The 18275-nt window shown below is 39.0% G+C and overlaps 1 protein-coding gene across 1 annotated transcript in view; it reads left to right on the top strand.

The window, feature by feature from the left end:
• Window positions 1–18275, top strand: part of SH3KBP1 (SH3 domain containing kinase binding protein 1) — a 209237-nt gene that overhangs the window by 129477 nt on the left and 61485 nt on the right. Inside the window, exon 9 of the mRNA XM_086482058.1 lies at window positions 13935–14010. Within this exon, the coding sequence (XP_086338184.1) occupies window positions 13935–14010 (76 nt within the window). The remainder of the gene's footprint in view (window positions 1–13934; window positions 14011–18275) is intronic.

Here is an 18275-nt window from a genome sequence, read left to right as displayed (position 1 = left end):
ACACAGCTCCTGGGAAGGAAGTCCTGATGCAACAGCGGCTGGTAGCCAAGTAGGGGCTGCCGATGCCTGCTTTCTGCTGGGCGCTGGGCTGCTTGCCACACACTGACCACCCAAAGAGCCATAGACCTCCATATGTACAGCTGACAGTTTCTTCTGCATCGGTGTCTGTACTTAAAGCACTTGCTGTAAAGAAAAGCTGAAAAACATGATAGTAGTCATTTCCCATTTACGATTCAAGTTTTGGAGCTTCTTTCAAAGGAAAAGAGATTAAATTCTGGTCAGTTGAAAGAGAACTGGATGGAGATGCTAACGCATTTTGTTTTGTCACTTGTTGCTCTGCAGTTTTCCCTGTAACAGGTTAAAATAAAAATATCTTCCTGTTTTGCCTCAGTAACTTCTGTCCTGCTTTCAGTGGTGCAAGGTAGGGGAAAAAAAAACACTAAAAAATTAAAATTAAATAATCTGAGGAGAAAAGGAGAAATACAGTGCCAAGATGGAAGAAATATTTGCTGTCAGCACTATCTGCATGACAGTATCGGTTTAGTCTTTTTTTTAAAAATAATTTAATTTGGAAAATATGATTGAACAGCTACTTGATACTTTGTTGTCAGCATCATAACTTTCACAAAAGAGCAAAGTAGTATTGTTGCCATTTTAAAAAGGAAGAACCATTCCTTGCTTATTGTTTTCCTAGTTGTTTGTTTGGGGTTTTTTTTGAGAGCAAGAGATGAAAGTAGCTGCACTGCTTTCCTTACTGCTGCAAAGGGAGATCCATGTAACAGTTGTAAGGTTCATTAATTTTTGTAAGAGAGGGAGGTTTCATAACAGCAGTTTCTAAACTGGGTGGTACAGTCTGGATCATGCTAGTTACCAACTGCAATCTAGAGCGGCACAGTTCTGGGAGAGTAGGAAGGAATTCCATTCACTCAGCGCAGACTGACTAAAAGAGTCTTGCTAGAGGAGACACAAATTAGTTCTGAGTTACAACCTGCAAGTTCCTGGTGAGAGGTGCAAAGGAACATGATCCTTTACGTTTGTGTGATCCACAGTCAGTAAAAAGGGAAAATGAAAAATAAATAAAGCAGCAAAGAAAGACTTATCTGCTCCAGAAAATACTTATTTTCATTACAAAAGCACATTCTAGCATTGCAAATCTGCAGCTTGTGGAAGAAAGAAAATGGGCTTGTTCATACAGCTCATTTTGATGTGCACGCTCTCAGTGCTTTGAGATGAGGCAGTTGGGGGCATGCTGTGTGGGTTTGATTCTGTATTTGCTTTTTTTTTAATTTCATTTGCTAAAGTGTCTTTTATTCATCAGTGATTCTAGTATGTCTTGCTGCATTTGTTTCAGCATCATCTACCTAATCTAAACTCTTACATTCACTTTCTCACCATTAACCTTTTAGGAAGGCAGATTTTTAGTTCATTAGTGGTTTGAAACTGACAGCCTGACAGCATCAAATGTCAGGATTCCAAATCTTACAGAAATATGAATGTTATAAAGTATGCGAGTTAAGACATGTAGGTTTCTCTCCTGTTCAGCACATCAAGCATATTGGTAGAAAAAAGCCTCTTCACTCCCCTCCCTGCCCATAATTTGAAATTTTAAGAACTTGTCAAAATACGAAGTTACAGTGGTTTTAGAGTCTGAACTCACTTGCTGGTACAACAGGTTTAACTGTGGAGAATAGTGATGTAAAAAGCAAGATATATACTCTGCTCTTCAAGCTACCCAGAGTTTTAATGAAAATGTTTCACTGTTTGTATTCATGTTTTTGTTTCTACCCCCTTTTCCATCCAAGAAGTTAAAACAAAGTTACCTACTTATTTCTTTGAATGTTATTTGAGATATCACATATTTCTCTGGTGACTTGCATAATGCTAGTGAAGATATTCTTCATCTGTGGTTTGTAGACTGCTGGTGGTCTGCTAAACACCTGGTAGTTTTAGTGCATGGATAGCTGGATTGGACTTTTGCTGCTGGCTCAGGTCATTTCTTAATGGAGCTCAACAGCTGGAAGCAAGAACTAAAGTAATTTTCCATTTAAGCAGTTCTGAAATTGCTGAAGAGATGTTTTGTAGTTAGGAAGTAAATGTAGTAGTAAATGGGAAGTTAGGAATCTGTGAAACAGTCTCTCTAATTAGATGTCTTCCACATTATGAAGGTTTGAGTTTCTCCTTTTAATGCAAAAACATAGATAACATTGAATGTGGAGGATATAAACAGTTACAGCTCAGCATAAACATCAATATCATAGCTGAGGGAGCAGTGTGTATTCGCTGAAATATTGAAATATTGTGCGTCTGAAGACATCTTAAATCTATAGCACTTTCTCAGAGAAGAAGATAGAACCTTCTCAGACTGCTTGACAGCTGAATTTATTCAGGAGGTTGGTAACTTGTTATGAGCACTGGTAGTGTTGTGGTAGATGTAGTCCAACTTACAGGTCAGAAAAAGTTGGAGGTGGCTAAATGGGAAATGTAAATGGATGTTGCTGTACTGTGGATTTGTCTTTTTCAATACAGTAGCTGACTGTCAATCCAGCGTTGCTTTTTATACTTTCTTAGACTCATAGTGGGCTTCTCGGAGACATGTATGCCATAAAGCATTTTGTCCATTGAAAATTTCTGTAGCTGCTTACAAACCAGAGGATTTAAATTCACCTGTGAAAGGTAATGCTTTATAATTCTGAAGACGTTTCAAATTATTTTCTCCATATGTCTTTGTTCTCCTTATGGTTTTGTTTTCTTTTTAACTGAAAAACTTAGTTTGCTTGATGATGTTTGGAGGGAGAGAGGAGTTGGAGTAGTCTGTTGAAGTTTCCCTTGTGTTGCCGCTTTGGTTTTATGTCACCTTGCTTCATTTAGATTTTCTTTCCAAAGTGTACCATATTCAATATTTCATTTCTATATGTTAAAGAATGAGATTTCCAGGGAATTGGAAGATCATGAGACATCTTAGTTCAGATGAGAATTGTGCCTGGGCTGGTATCGTGCCTCCAAAGAGGTCGATACTGGAAGCCTAGGGAAGAGTGTGAGAACAGGGTAAACATAAAGAGAAAATCCTGCAGTGAGTCTTCACAGCCTCTAGTCATTCTGAACTTTGTGTTTAATAACCCTAGTGGATTTTTTTCCTCATCAAGTCAGGTAGTCACGTTTTCATTGCATGTAACGCATTAACATCTGTAACTCCTGTGAAAGGGATCGCTTGCTGTGGGAAAGAGTTACCTCCCTTTGTTTGTTTTGAATGTGGTACCTGCTAATTTAATCTGATAGCCCTTAATTTTTATTACTGGAAGAGATACTGAGCAGGTCCTCCTAAGTACCTTCTTAATGCCCCTCCTGATTTTTATAGACTTGTATGAAATCACCTGTGTGTATCTTTTTTCCCAGGAGGAGGAATCTGTTCCATAGGTTTGATCATTCTTGGTGACTTTCTGTCTTTTCTAGTTCCTTTAGGGACTGAGATGGATTATATGTGAGGGGAAAAGGAAGTGAGAATGGCACACAATGATCTAGGTGTTGGATTTATATGGGATTCTGATAGTGCTTTCCATTGCTTTGTTCCTTTACAAAGTATTAACAGCTATGTGTTTCAGAGCCCATAATTTCTGTCTGTAAGATAGCATTTTTCCTCCCATTGTGTAATTTTACTTCTCTCTGAACTGAATTTCTGCCTTTCCTCTTTTCTGGATTGTCTGTGAACATGTGGAAAACAAGAGCCTTGATCTAGATCCCTGAGGGACTCCACTGGTCACTATGATGAAATCCTGCCTTTTGTTTCCTGCCTTTTAATCAGTTACTTATCCAAGTTAATCTTTTTTAAAAGGAGTGAACAGTAAACTATTTTTCATCTGCATCTCAGCTTTAGTTTTTAGTGTGCACTTAGGTCACAATTTCAGTCTGCTTCAGTAGTCAGGACCTGCTTGTGTCTTTTAATGAAAATTCCTGTGATTTGCTCATGCAAAGTAGAAAAGATCATACTGAACTTGCATAAAGACAACATTATATTGCTGTAACACCGGTATTTATTGATTAGATGGCTGAGTTTATATATTTATTGATAGATGTATAGATAGATAGATACATAGAGGTAGAGATAGATTATCTGGCTGCCTCCTGGCAGGTAATATGCATGGAGTACACAACATATTTAAATTTAGCGACTATCATGGGATTCTCTTGACTGAATTTAGATGTCTGTGATGTTGCTAGTACTTAAGGTTTCTTCACAATCTGTAGAATAAAAGGCATTATTAGGACATGACCTTTCTTATCCCAAAGGACAAGTTCAGATGAATTATGCTAAAATGCTAAAAGGGCTGTTTACCTCCAGTGGGAGAAGGGAAGCCTGCAGTGACTGGCCCATATGTACACATCTGGCTCATCGATGATGTTTAAGTGAAATGAACTCCATCTCTATGACTACTTCAGAATGATAACATATTGATGATTTGCATCTCTGTGACAAAACCAGCTGAATGCCATTGTATTGAGAAGTATAACCGGATGACATGAGAAATGTGATAGACTCACATGTAGTTATAACACAGCAGAAGCAAGGGTCTGTATGAAAACCTAAATTTTAAGATTTCTTAGATTTGAATGCCTAAGTAAGAAATCATGCTTAATGATCATTAAAATAGTAAGTGAATATCGTATTAAATAGATCAAATTTTATTAATGCAAGATAAAAGCAATAATGCAAGTTTAGTTGCAGCATCTAGTGCTTTCTCCTAAAAAAATACAGACCCAAAAAATCTACCAATGAACTTACTGCTCTGATCTTTGTTTCTTACTCATTATCCTTTTTTTTTTTTTTTTTTAAAGAACTTTTCCCAGGAAAAAAAATAGACATTTAATTGTTGTTATCAAGTAAAATGTGAAGGAGTAACAAACTCTGAGCCATCAAGGAATGTGGATATACATTGATTAAATCATCTTGGTCTTCCTTTCTCCCTCCCCTTTCTGCTGTATGTAATCCTTCACAGTGGTATGGCAAAGGTCAGACAGACTTGCCATTTTGTCTTTATTTTGCCTTGAACATTCAGAACCGCATAAATCACTCCTTTTCTGTCCCAGTAAGTGATTTTATAGGTCTTCTCTGTACGTGATTTACAAATACTTTTTGACCTAATTAAGTAAAATGTCAGTAACTTCTTTCATTAAGTATTTCAGAAGTTACAGTTATTTTGAAAAATAAAACAGTTTTTAATCAAAGCAAACGTGACTATTCCTTAAGTAGTCAAAGCATTTGTTCTTAGGCTTAATGTAGTTTAAGCAGTTTAACTGATGAGAAGAGGCAATTTTGCTTCTTTTTTCGACTGTTAAAAAAAAGTACATCTGAAAAATAAGTGTCTGTGATGAATCGGAAAACAAAGCCCCAGCAAATTCATGTTTTGTTCTGAAATTTCCCTTGTTTGGGGACCTCTGTGCTGTTTCCTTTGCTTTGTTTACTTTTCTACTTGCTTGCCTGCTTGGATTCCAGTGCTCTGACGGTGTGTGACAGACACAGCAATTGTAAGATGCTCTGACATTCAGTGCTGTATTTCTAGGGCACCAAGTGAGCTGAGTGTAGTGTAATGTAATCACAACCCATTTACCATTCTCTGGAATGAGAATTAGAGTATTGTAGTAGGATTCAGACTCACATGCTATTTCTGTCCACCCTTTTTTTTTTTCTTTTGGATTCAAGAAGTAACTTTTATATTTGGTAAAAATGTGAGAGTTTCTGTGTGAACTAGAAAGCATTTTTCCTCTAGATACCTTTAGGTTTTCTGCATATGCATCCTAATTCCAACAGCTTTTAATATTCAAGCAGGGTGTATTTGTTGGCTACTTGAACATTGCTTTGCCTGCTAAAGCAGTGCTGGCAGAGTACGTAGTTCCTGAAAGACTGATGTTCATGAACAGTTACAGGGCCTCCACCTCTTCACTGTTGACTTCAGACAATTTGTCTGCTTTGTCCAAACTTGTTAATTGTGGTAGGAGTCATACTGATGGCTGAAATGATGTTAATTTTCAAGGAGCTCCGATGGGGTGAAGGCTTTGCTCTTCTGCTTTGTAAGACCAGGATTATTTTTGGAGGGACATCTTTTATTTAGAGATTTGTTGATTTTGTCTAGACGGAGAGAATTAAGGTGCCAGCGGTTCACATGCCCCTTATTGCAGCACCTAAATAAGGGGTTTTGCAACCTTGATGTAGAAGGGTAAAACCTTTCATAGATAAAGTCTTTTTCAAAAGGAAAAAAGGATTTATTTCTTTACAAAGATATGCTATAATTCAGAAGGCCTATGTTCATCCAAGTCTGAAAGTCATATAATGTAGACGTCAGTTGGAAAAACTGCACTTAACTCAGCTGGAGTATGGCCTAAGTGGGAAAAATTTCATATTGTCCAGTAGCAGGTAATATGGCTTCTGTGTGTGCAAAGAAACTGCAATATGAAATTTAAAAATACTTTTAATTGCTTTGTTGTCCTAGTTCTGTGAAATATTTGCCAGACATCCCACTAAAAAAGTTCTGTGGGCGTGTGCCACATCTAATCCTATGGTCAGGGCGCCCATTCTTTATGGAAGTGTCGTCTGGTATACGGAGCTAAGTACTTGAGTGTGTTCGTGTTTCATCTTTTGAATCATGTAAAGGCCAGCTCTGCTGCAACCTTTCCTTCGGTTGCCCTGAGCATGGTCAAAATGTGATATGCTGGCCCTAGGAATTAGTAAAGCATGCTGTGAGATGCTCACTATGCTTTCCCGATGAGCTTAAGTTGCTGTAGATGAGTGCTGCAACTGAGTGTTGCACCTTACCCCTGTGACCGTAAATTTTCCTGCCTCAGTTCTGCCCAAATGTTTGTGCAGCTGTTCAGTGAAGCAGGTAACATTAAACCTGGATTTTGTTCTTCCTTCCCTTCTGCAATACTTTTTAACATGGATAAATTCCCTCCTTTCCCCTTGCAGATACGCTAATGTCATGGCAGAGGGGAGGAGAGGTGACAGGAATCCATAGCCAAGGGTGGCTCCCCAGGGATGTGGCCACCTTTGGTGGGTGGGCTTGGGCAGCAACCGGGCTGTTCCCTCTCTCTTGCTCACAGCAAGTGAATTATGAGATGCCAATTATGAGACATCCTGTCTCTGTGCTCATACTCAGGGTAAACAAGGAACAGGAGAATAGAAAGGATTTTGCTTGCCTGCGCTTGCGACAGCCTGGTTGTAATTGAGGACTTGATGAAGACTTGTTTCCTGTCCCATTCATTCACCTAACCTAGTTTTAAGGAAATTACCTTGTGTTGTGGTGGGAATGTCCTCATAGATGATGCCAGTAGAAATGTGTGCAGCTTGGGCAACTGGGGCTCTCTCTATTAGCTGGACGTGTGTTGGGCGGATGTACCTATCTAGTTGGTATTAAAAATTATTAATGATTGTAGTTCCGGGGCATATGAATGGTATTTCTACCAAAGAACAGCTGGGTAGAAAGTGGGTAAAGAGGAAGAAGCTATTTTAGATGACTGAGGCAATCAAATGTGCAAGCGGGTGCTTAATCACACTTTCTCTAAAGAATTTTTTTTTTCTCTATAAAGGTTTCTTTAAATTCCCATTACCCTCTTTGAAATGCTGTGTGGTGACCCTTTAGAAAAAGTGTTAACTCTGTCCTTTGGGAAACCCCAGGGTAGCAATACTTGATCGTGCTGTCACAGAAAGTGCTTTATGTGGAGTCAAATGCTGGTATCATGGGAAAAACTGAAATCCTGGCCATTTCTCTTATTTTGTCTCTGACAGAGTAAGGGCATTTTGACATCTGAAAGCCTTTGGGGTTTTCATATTTGGGTTCTTTCAACTTTTTTCTGAATTTAAGGTAGAATAGGTGGGATGGATAAAGGGCTTGATGATGCTCCTTAAGCACTTGAAGCATATTAGAAAAAAAAATAAAATTAATTTGGCTCCCACCTCACAACACCAGCATTATACATAGTGAGGAGCTTGTTTATGCTTCTGTTTGTCCGGAGCTGGAAGAATCTGGTAACCATTTCTGCTTCTTTGTGAAAAATATTCTCCATTACAAAATGGACTGTCAAAAATACATGGAAGAGTACGGCTTTTACATTGTCACTAACAGTAGCCTTGGATTTGCATGTAAAACTATAGATAAAGTCCCCATGCATATAAGCAGTGTTCAGAAATACTAGTCGAATGTGAAAAGGAAGTATTGTGGTCAAAGAAACACAGCACGTTTTTTCCCCGACCTAATCATTGTGGGTTTCTGAAATTCTAGAAGTTCTGAAGATACGTAACTGTCTTTTCCTGCCCTGTGTAAAACATCAGTGCGTATTTTTATATTTTCACTGACAAATACAATTCAATCTGACAATGTTAAGCTTTAAAATGTTAGTGTTTCCAGTTCATACAGCCCATTTTCATGAATTCTTTAATGTCTGATGTGTTCCTTAAGAATATCTTCATGGACTTACATTACAAGTAGCAGTTCCAAAATATTTTATCTAGGGTAAGGACTTCAATACACTTTCCAGAATGAGTAGTGATGCTGAGTAACTCTTTTTTTCCTTATTCCTGAGTAAATAAGCTGTTGCTTCGAGAAGCCTATATTTGTTAAAGGAGAGTCAAAGGATAAGTACGTTCCTTTAGCTCGAAGAAGTATGACAAAATCTTCTGTATGGACCTAGCTGGTGCACAAGTGACAATTCAATTTGAATTTTAAGGTGAAACGTTCTAGAGACAGAAGACCTGAGTAACAAAAGTAAATGGACAAGTCAGTTTTCAACAACAACAGAAAACCCTGAAATACAATTTTAAAATATCCTGAAGGAGGAAACTTGACCACAGATCTACTTTTCTTCTTCTGGTCAGGGCTGAATAGTTGTAGGGAGGGGCCATAGTGCCCTCAAGTGAGAAAAACTCACTTGTGTACTGCCCATTGCGTGCTCTGCTTCTCATGTGTTGTTCTCTGCTGATACGGGGATTGCAGTTGAGCCAAAATACATAAATGAAGGGAAATTAAACTGTTTAGATTGTACCATGACCTCATTCGCATGACTTTGTGTGCTACCTCAGGCGCTTTTGTAATCATTGTTAATTCAGTGTCAGAGGAAACTGGTTTGCAGTGATAGGGATTTGCAGTGTACCAAACTGCCATCAAGGCCTCTTCTGCTAACAGAACCTGTTATTTAATGCTAGGCTGTGCTTCTGTTGCCTTCGTAAAACCAAGCATTAATGTCAGGTTGCTGTTAAATCTGTCTCATCCCTTTGAATATCTGTGCACCAAATCATGGTCATTATTCATGCTTTTATCAGCTGTTTCTGCAGCAAGAGGGCACTTCACCCCCTTTCATCTTTAGGATTCACTTGTCGGGCGATTAGGGGGATTTGTGTCTGACAGCTAAATAATCTAATTATACTCGCCTTGCAGAAATAGTGGAGTCAAGATTCTGCCTGTTTTGTTGCTATGTTCTGTTGTGTGTTGGGAGTCCATCTAGGCTTGGAGTCAGGAAACAGGAACTCTGTTCCCACCACGTTTCTTTTGTGACAGGACTAAGCAAGTCAGAGTGATATCTGCAGAGTAATGTGAGTGGAACAAGGCTGACTACCATCATCTAGAAATGAAATTTATGGTAATCAGCGTACTGGAGGAGGATAGAGGGAAGCTGAAAAGGTACTCTTCAGGAGTGTCTCTGAACCACCAGGTTAGAGATACAAAGGCAGAGGGGAATATGCTACCCTTTTTGCTGGTGCTGAAAGCATTCTGCAGCCAAGAATTCAAGATACGCAGGGCCAGAGAGAAAATGCAGAACTTAACTTGTCTTTGCAGCCTGGCGATTAAGACACGGCTGGGAGGGCGTCATTATGGGTGTTCTGGTTCGTGCTGTGTGTGACTATTGCAAACATTACAGACAAAATGAGAGAGTTAGGTAAATGGAGAGAGAGAGTTCATACTGGGAGATGTCAGGGCATGCTGGCAGGGTTGAGGATACTGATTTGAAGTGTCTAATTCCACAAAAGTCCTTCAAATTGTAAATCTTGTTTTGTGCCTGTGTCCCAAAGGGGTAAGATCTGCTTGCTTCTTGGGAATATTGAGCCTGATAGGTAGGAATGAATTGGGTAAAAGACTAAGTAATTCGAAAGCTGGAGTTGTATTATCAGTATTTTGCAGTATAGATCAGTGTGTATAGAAGGTCTTGGAGGATGTTTTTTTCCAAATTGACGACCTTCTTATGTAAAGGAAGAACAGAGGAGGAGAAAGAATTGTATTTGAATCTTCAGTTCAACCCAGTTAGAGTGTTCTTTGCTCCCATGTTTGTTTTTTTAGAAGTGAAGGAGATTTTGATAAATTATGCTGGGCCTTCAACTGGAGAAGAGACCAAAATACCCTATAGTAACCTAGTCCCTGAGGAGAAAAGTCTGTGTCATGGAGATGTGTGTTGGATCAACAAGAATTTAAGTTCAGCTTGCTTGGTTCTGCCAGCCACTAGTAAATTTGTATGGGAGTATGAGTGATGCAAAACAGTTTGGGAGTCAGAAGGAAAGATTCTGGCTCATATGGGAGGAGATGTGTCTGTCTTCCGTTGCTCTTTTCTTGCCAGAAAAGTTGGTAACTGTGATAGTATTACTTGATCTGGGACTCCCAGCACACAGATCTCAGCTGTACTTGAGGTTTTATCCTGTTAAAGCACAGCAATCAGACTTAACAGATCATAGAGGATTCAGCGCCTCTTAGAGTGAGGGAAATTTATCTTATGTGTTTCCTAACGAACAAATGAGTGCTATATTAAGTTTCATGGACATGTTTTCCATGCATATGGATGGATCAGTATAGACCAATTGTAAACATAAATAAATAATAATTTTAAAAAAAAGTCTCCTTTAGTACCATTTTACAGGAGGTGTAAAACATCTTGGCAGCACAGGTCTGTCTCAAACCAGATTTGCCTGCCGTCTCCTTTTTTTTTTTTTTCTTTTTTCCTGTCAGTGATGCTTGTGTCACCCTTATAAATCCTGGAGTACAGTCCCCTTACAATTAACCAGTCTGTTGTCTTCTCCTCTTCCTGTCCCACAACAAATTCAGGCATCCCTTCTCACTGGAGTGGGTTCTGCACAACCCTCGCTTAAATTACTTCATAGAATCGTAGAACCACAGAATGGTGTGGGTTGGAAGGGACCTCACAGACCATCTAGTTCCAACCCCCTGCCATGGGCAGGGACACCTTCCACCAGACCAGGTGGCTCAAAGCCCCATCCAGCCTGGCCTTGAACACTGCCAGGGAGGGGGCAGCCACAGCTTCTCTGGGCAACCTGTGCCAGTGTCTCAGTGCCCTCACGGTGAAGAATTTCTTCCTAATATCTAATCTAAATCTGCCCTTTTATTATGATTTTCTGTATCCTCCTAGTGGACATAAACATTCCTTCCTCTCCTCATCACAAAATTCTGGGACAACTTTGCTTATTGTGCAATAAATGATCTTTGGATCTTGTAGGTCACTGTGATCTTTCAGCATGTTCCTTGTGCTGCACTCAGTTTTGCACTCCTCTTCATCTATCAGTAGACCTGTCAGGAGTCCAGCTTCTTGTTTCATTGCTCAGTCTATTTCTATATGTGCAAAAAAAGTCATGTCTTCAGCCGCTTTGTTCCCTGGGCTTTTTACCTTCTCTCCTGTACAAATTACAACTCATGCAAAGACTACTTTTTTAGCTGTATCCTAGCTTCCAGCAAAAGAAGAGCCTCATTTGGATGATATTCTCTTTTCTGTTCCCAAGGAGTCAGTTGGTTCCCCATGCTGATTTATCACCTACACAGGCATTTGTTCTGAACAAGCAGATGAAAGAATGTTTTCAAGCATTGTACTTGCATCTGCTTCTATAAATTAAGAAATTACACTGCAGCATGCCCTTCCCACTGGGAGACACTGTTTCTTCCTCTTTGTCTACGATTCTTTTGCTGTGATTTTTAGCTTGTTCAGTTTCAGCTTGTTGTGGGTTTATCTGGGTTTTGATTTCATGGCATAAGATCAATGGTTCATGTATGATAAAGCAATAATCAAATGTTTTTCTTTAATTAATTGTTCCTGAATAATAATTTCATCTTTAAAAAAAGAAAAACTTCTCTAAATTAATTTTTTTGGATATTCGTTTAGTAAGCATTTCTTTCTGAGTGAAATAGGAGTGCCATTTAGAGTATGTGCTCTCATCATTTTCCAAACCATTTTATGAAGCAGAACTGTGAATAAAGGTTTGATCATGAATGAGCATGTACTGAGATGTGTAGCTATCTTGAACTGCTCTGTTTGCCTCTGAACTAAAAGCTGTCTTCCCGGTCTTGCTTTCATCTTGAAGACATTCCGTGCTTTTATCTGTGTGAATGCCTAGTAGCTTCAAAGTCTTTGTTACCTCTCTTCCAGTACAATTTTCACTGCTTTCCAGCTAGATCTCAGAGGCAGCTCTTCATCATCATCCTTCTTGACTTTTAAGCTTGTTTGACACAGCCAAGTCATGCTCTTTTCTTAGTTTTGCCCTCTCCTGATTTGCAGGAGTCTGTCATCTCCTGGTTTTTTGTTACCTCCTTAATTGCTGCTTCAGATAAGGCTTCTCCCCTCTCCTTCTCACCTCAGCAAAGTTGGGATGTTCTTTAGAGTTTTGTGGTTGATCTTTCTTGCCCAGCAATCTCTGGATTGCTCATCAGAAGGTCAGTTGTTTCTGCTGCCACTTGCAATTTAAGTTGCAACAAGACACTTTTGGGTATTGCAATTCATAGTTTGTCTTACTTGTCAACACAAATTTGATGACTGTCTTGTGCACAACTCTCAAAACTACATCTCTTCCAGAGATGTTCTTTTTGTCAGCCTAAAAACCCTACTCCTTCTCATAGATAAATTTTGATACAGTTAGTGTCCAAAATGACTAATATGGAGCTCTTCATGTACTTTATACACCTTGAAGCTTTTCGACTGCTTCAAGTGCTGTACTCCTGTTGCTTCTCATATTGACCAGTGTTTTCCTTATGGTCCCCAAGAGGTCCTCAGTGCCTTGAAGACTAAATCTTAGCTCTCTTGTCTCTCAGCTTTTACTCAAAAGATCACTGGAGTATGGAGGAGGTTTTGTAAAGTTTATGCATATCTTACGAGAAAAGGATGTTGAACTACAGCTAGGGCTTTTAAGTACTCGTATCTATATTAACAAGTAATAATTAACAAGTAATAATTACACTTACGTCCTCAACTACACATGGCTGGGATTTTAAAGCCAGACAGCTTTCTTGGTAGGGAGAAAAGCTGGGTGAGGGAGGGCATAGCATGCGTATAGTAATTAGTGAAGATACATAAAGCTGAATATCACCAATTTTATTTTGTTGTTGAAGGCAGATAATGTTTACTGTTCTTTCAGTTTACCTGTCTAATGCTGATTATTGCTTATTGTAGTACTCCTCTGTAATTTTTTGCTCAAAATAAATAAAAATAGGAACCAGTTAAAGAGATGTTGTCAGCTTAAAAATCACACTCAATCTAGAAGAGCTGAAGTGAACACTCCTCGTATGGACAGAAGTCAAGGGTTTTTTTTCCCCGGCTCTTCTTTCAGTTCTACTTTTAGTACTGAATAGCATCTTTCCTTAAGTAATTTCATCACATATTCAGTCCACCAGTGAAACTTCTGTGAGTCTTCCCAGAAACTGTGTTAGGTGGTTATTGTTTAAAAAAATTAATAAACATTTTTTTAAAGGGAAAATTTGAGGATCACATTTTTATGAATTCTTTATCATTTAAAGAAAAGGCTAACAAAAACCCCACAGCCAAACCTAAGTATAGTTTAATTTGCCGCTGTTTGTTTATTGTCCTTTTTCTACTCCTATATTTTATATTTCCGTTACAATTTTTTATGTTGTCCAACTTTTAACTGAACCTGCAAATTTTAAAGAAGAATAATTATTTTTTTTCAGAATGTTGGGAAGAAATTACCTCCAGCCGCAGCAACTCAGGAGCCAACAAAAATAGAAGTGGACAGCAGAACAAAAAGTAGGTTTCATAGTTTTATCTTCTTTGCAGTTTGTGCTACTAAGCCTCTTAAAAGCAAACTGAACACTTTTCTCTGGTTTTGGCTAAAATAGTGTCCTGGATATATGAAAAGCAAGGATGCAGATAGATATATTTAGGATAAACTTTGAGTAGGCAGTACATAGACAGAACGCTTTGTTTCACAGAATCCTCTGAATTGTTTTTGCTCTGATAACCCTACCTTGAATTTTCTGTCACCAAAAATCAAATTAAATTACATGATCAGCTTACAGCCTTGAGGGTACTTCAGAATTAGTCAGAGTTGAATAAGATCCAGTTTCAGGCTGTAACTTGTAGGTAGGTCATAGAAAAATATCTCTGGTTGTGAGTACCCTTGCTTTTTCCCTCTTTTTTTGCTTTCTTTATGTAGCAGAAATAATCTGTGTGAGTGGTATAGTTTGTATGGGAAATGACCAGCGTCCAAGAACTTCAGCTCTGTTTTCATCATTTCGATGCTTAGTAAACGAAAAGCAATAATTAAATCTTTTAGGCAGGTCTCAGTGCTGTTCTAGGGAGGCATATGTAACTAGCTTACCAGATAACTTATGTATATATTCCCCATCTTTCGATTTACAACTAAGTGTTACAGTTTCTGGTGGAAAAGAATAAGAAGGAAAAGAGCATAGCCATACCTTAGAAAAGAAATTGAGTATAATATAGACTATTGAGTTTTTAAGTCGTCCACAGTCCTTCTCCTTCTTTTAAGATACTTAGCAGACAACATTTTGTCTCAGAACTGAAACTCCTACAGACGTAGGAAGGCAAACATCTGGAGCAGCAGAACAGGGGCTCTCTGAGAGAAGTGTATGGTTACAGCCTGGTTTACCACATGTTTTCAGCTCAGAGTTGCAAAAGCAACTTTTAGTGAGTTATCATCCGTTAGCTGCACCGCACTAATTGACTTGCTGCATCCTCTTATCTTGTTCCCCTTGTGACCCAAGGCTGTTAATAGGAAGTACTGCAAGAACCCAATTGCCCTGAGGAAATGAGAACTTGAAATACTGAAAAATGTGCAAACTGGTAGTGTAGAGCAGGACTCGTGACTTAATGTGCTTCGGAATTACCTTTCCCAACCTGCAGCTTGAGCAGGTTGAGCTGACCTGAGTGCAGGTGCCATCAGAAGGGGCGATCCCATGGGCTTTCCTACCTGCAGCACTAACCCTTGTGTGGTAAGCCAGGCTGGGAGACAGCTGCCTTTTTCCACATCGGCTCATACTTCTGACAGTTGAAACTGCTCACTACATCACATCCCAGGGTACTGGGGGTTCATATTTTCACCACTTATAAATGAATGTGGAAACCTTCTGAACAATGGTTAGAGAACTGTACCTTCTACAGTGACATGTTGAGCTCTGGTTGACACAGAAACACTTCTCCATCGACACTTTTGGGCTCTGGTTGGTTCTTCTTTCACCTTTTTCTTACTTCCCTCAGACATGCCTTTTTGGTCAGAAAATCCTTCTTCTGTTGCTGTCTTATTTTCACCATGGTTGTGTGCAAACATCATTCAACATCCCTTTTGCCATAGCTGGGGGGAAGGGCAGGCTCTTACTTGTACAGTAGCTCTGCATGTTCTATGAATTTTACCTAAACTATTATTTAGGACATTCTGTCTTTCCTGGAATCCCTGGGGCCTCAGTAGAACTTCTGGCATCTCTGTTCTTGCTTGGGAAAGAGAAGCACATGCATAGGACGGTCTGATAGAATGTAATTACATATAATTGTCTTAGCCTCAAATGGCATCACAGGAGATACTTTTCAAACAGTTGAAGTTGTCCTTAATTTAAATCGAAAAACCTTTCCGTGAAAATGAAACATACTTCAGTCTGGTTTCATTTTTGATATAGGTGGAGGAGTAATTTTTTCATAACAGAGTTAATGTGCGATAGTCAGACATGAGAAGTATGATCAGAGTCTGGCATAGGATTTTGATCTATCTAGTATTTGTCATTTCTCCAAAATTTAATTTTTGCTCTTTCCTAAAAACCTACCACAAACAAGCTTGAAAAAGCATTGAATCCAGGAAAGTTTGCAGTCTCAGAAAAGTGATGAATGTCCTAATCACAGTGCTCAGCATCAAAGTATCATTCCACCTTGGACCTCAGCTACTTTCACTTTTGTCTAGGATGATAGGGTCCCAGTCTTCCTTGGAGTCTTTAATTGCTGAACAAAACATACTGTGTCATTCTCCAAAGAAGCTGCAAGAAACAGAAGATCCATGGATTCAGCTCAGTATGGAGAGGAGGCTTTTTGGATACATGATTTAGATTCCATTGGGATTACTGCTGGAGACGTATGCTGCAAGCAAGAGAGAGATTATATTGGTAGAGGAATGATACAGTTTTTCATCTTCTACCTGTTTCTTTCCATGACTGATCCTGTTATTCCTTAGGCTCAAGGGGATTAAAAAAATGCAGTTGCACTGTGAAGGAGCCTGCTGAGAGGAAACTAGGAGCAGTAGCATCTTCCCTCTCTGCCCACAGGGGCTTCAGCATGGAGTGGTGGTTGCTGACTCTTCCCACATCTGGATTTGACTCTGCTTTTTTCCTGTAGCTTTCCTGATGTGATAGGGTGGTGATTTGCAGTAAGGCACTTGATGTGCTTACCATTTGCTCTTAGTACATTCAAGGTGGCCTAGGTTCTGCAGTGGGATGAGCTGGTCAGAGCAAGAGACAGAGCAATGTATTCTATAGGTGCATCTACCAGTAATATGCTATATAAATATCCTTAAGAAGTGGGCTTAAGATTTTGAGGGATAAATGATGACTTTTCGGGCTGAAGAGCACTTTTTGCTCAAAGGGAGAGCACAGTGAAAGCACAAATCCTTACAGAGTTTGAGTGGTCCCTTGGAAAACATCACTAACCTTTCAGGAATGAAAGAATGTGTCTTTGGAGAGAAGAGGGGAGAGCTGTTTGTTTAGGTTTGAGGGTGCCTAGACTTATAGGGGAATCATTCTGCTGTTAAATTTCCATCTCTCTTACGTAGCTGGGATGGCACATGTATTATGCATGTGTGTTTATAATTTTGTCTCTGGGGTGAGATATATTGTTTTCTCTATGAAGCACCTTGCTTTTCATTTAAGTGGCTTGCTGTGAAAAGGCTGTATTGTAGAAAATATGTATGAATTTTTAAGTAGCTCTGTTGGATTCTAAAATTTGGCAAAGCAAAAGCATCCACAATGGCTGAGAGAACTATTGCAGGTTACTGAGACTGCAAAAATGAGTATAAATAAGCAGACAACAAAACAGCAAAGGCAGTAAGTCACAGAATGCATTGAACATGGCTCTTGATTACTCCACTCACAGACTATTTACAATTTATGTTAACCTATTGTGTAATAGGAATACCAAAATCCTAACAAGCAACTAATCTTTTTGCATGATGGTAGAAGGTATAAGGAGTAGCTGAATCTAGATTAATGGGCCCCTAATTAGTTCTATTTTTTGTTTGATGAGGTGGTGTTTTGACAGTTTGAATTTCATAGAATCATAGAATCGTTAGGTTGGAATAGACCTCTGAGATAATCAAGTCCAACCATCAACCCAACACCACTGTGCCCACTAAACCATGTTCCGAAGTGCCACATCTACACATTTTTGGAACACTTCCAGGGACAGTGACTCCACCACTTCCCTGGGCAGCCTGTTCCGATGTTTGACTACTCTTTCAGTAAAGAAATTTAAAAAGTTCTGTGAAAATATTTATCAGTGCAATCCATTTATGAACGTTGAGTGTAGCAGTTAATAGTAAAACCAAATTCTGCTGAATGTGATGCTTGGTCTTTTTGATCTGTTCTGTGGTTTTGGTAACGATGTAATTTTTCACTGGATTTTGTACATTTTATGGCATTTCAGAAACATTTTGTGAGTGATAGTTAAAGAGAAGAAGCTTAAGCTCAAGCAATACTACTTTAATGCTGCTTGTTTTCTTACTTAATATTACTGTTTGTGTCCATATTGATTGGTGTATGATTTAGACTTCGTCAAGGGGAAATACTTAAGCCTCAAACATCAACTATATAGGTTTGTTGTTTGTTTTACTAAAAAATGAGTAACTGATAAATTTCTGAAAAATTAGAAGAGTGAATCCAGCCCAGTGGTTAGGTTAGCTGAGGTGGAGGGCATCTTTCTGGGAGGGTGCAACAGTTCTTGCCTAACAAAAAGGAAGCAACAGCAGAGGTAAGAGGAGGAAATTGTATCATCCTGGCCTAAGAGGAAAAGCAAAT

The sequence above is a fragment of the Leptosomus discolor genome, chromosome 1 (assembly GCF_034619465.1).
Source record: "Leptosomus discolor isolate bLepDis1 chromosome 1, bLepDis1.hap2, whole genome shotgun sequence".
NCBI classification, from domain to species: domain Eukaryota; kingdom Metazoa; phylum Chordata; class Aves; order Leptosomiformes; family Leptosomidae; genus Leptosomus; species Leptosomus discolor.
The sequence above is the reverse complement of the archived record's forward strand: the minus strand, read 5'-3'. Positions and strand labels throughout refer to the sequence as shown.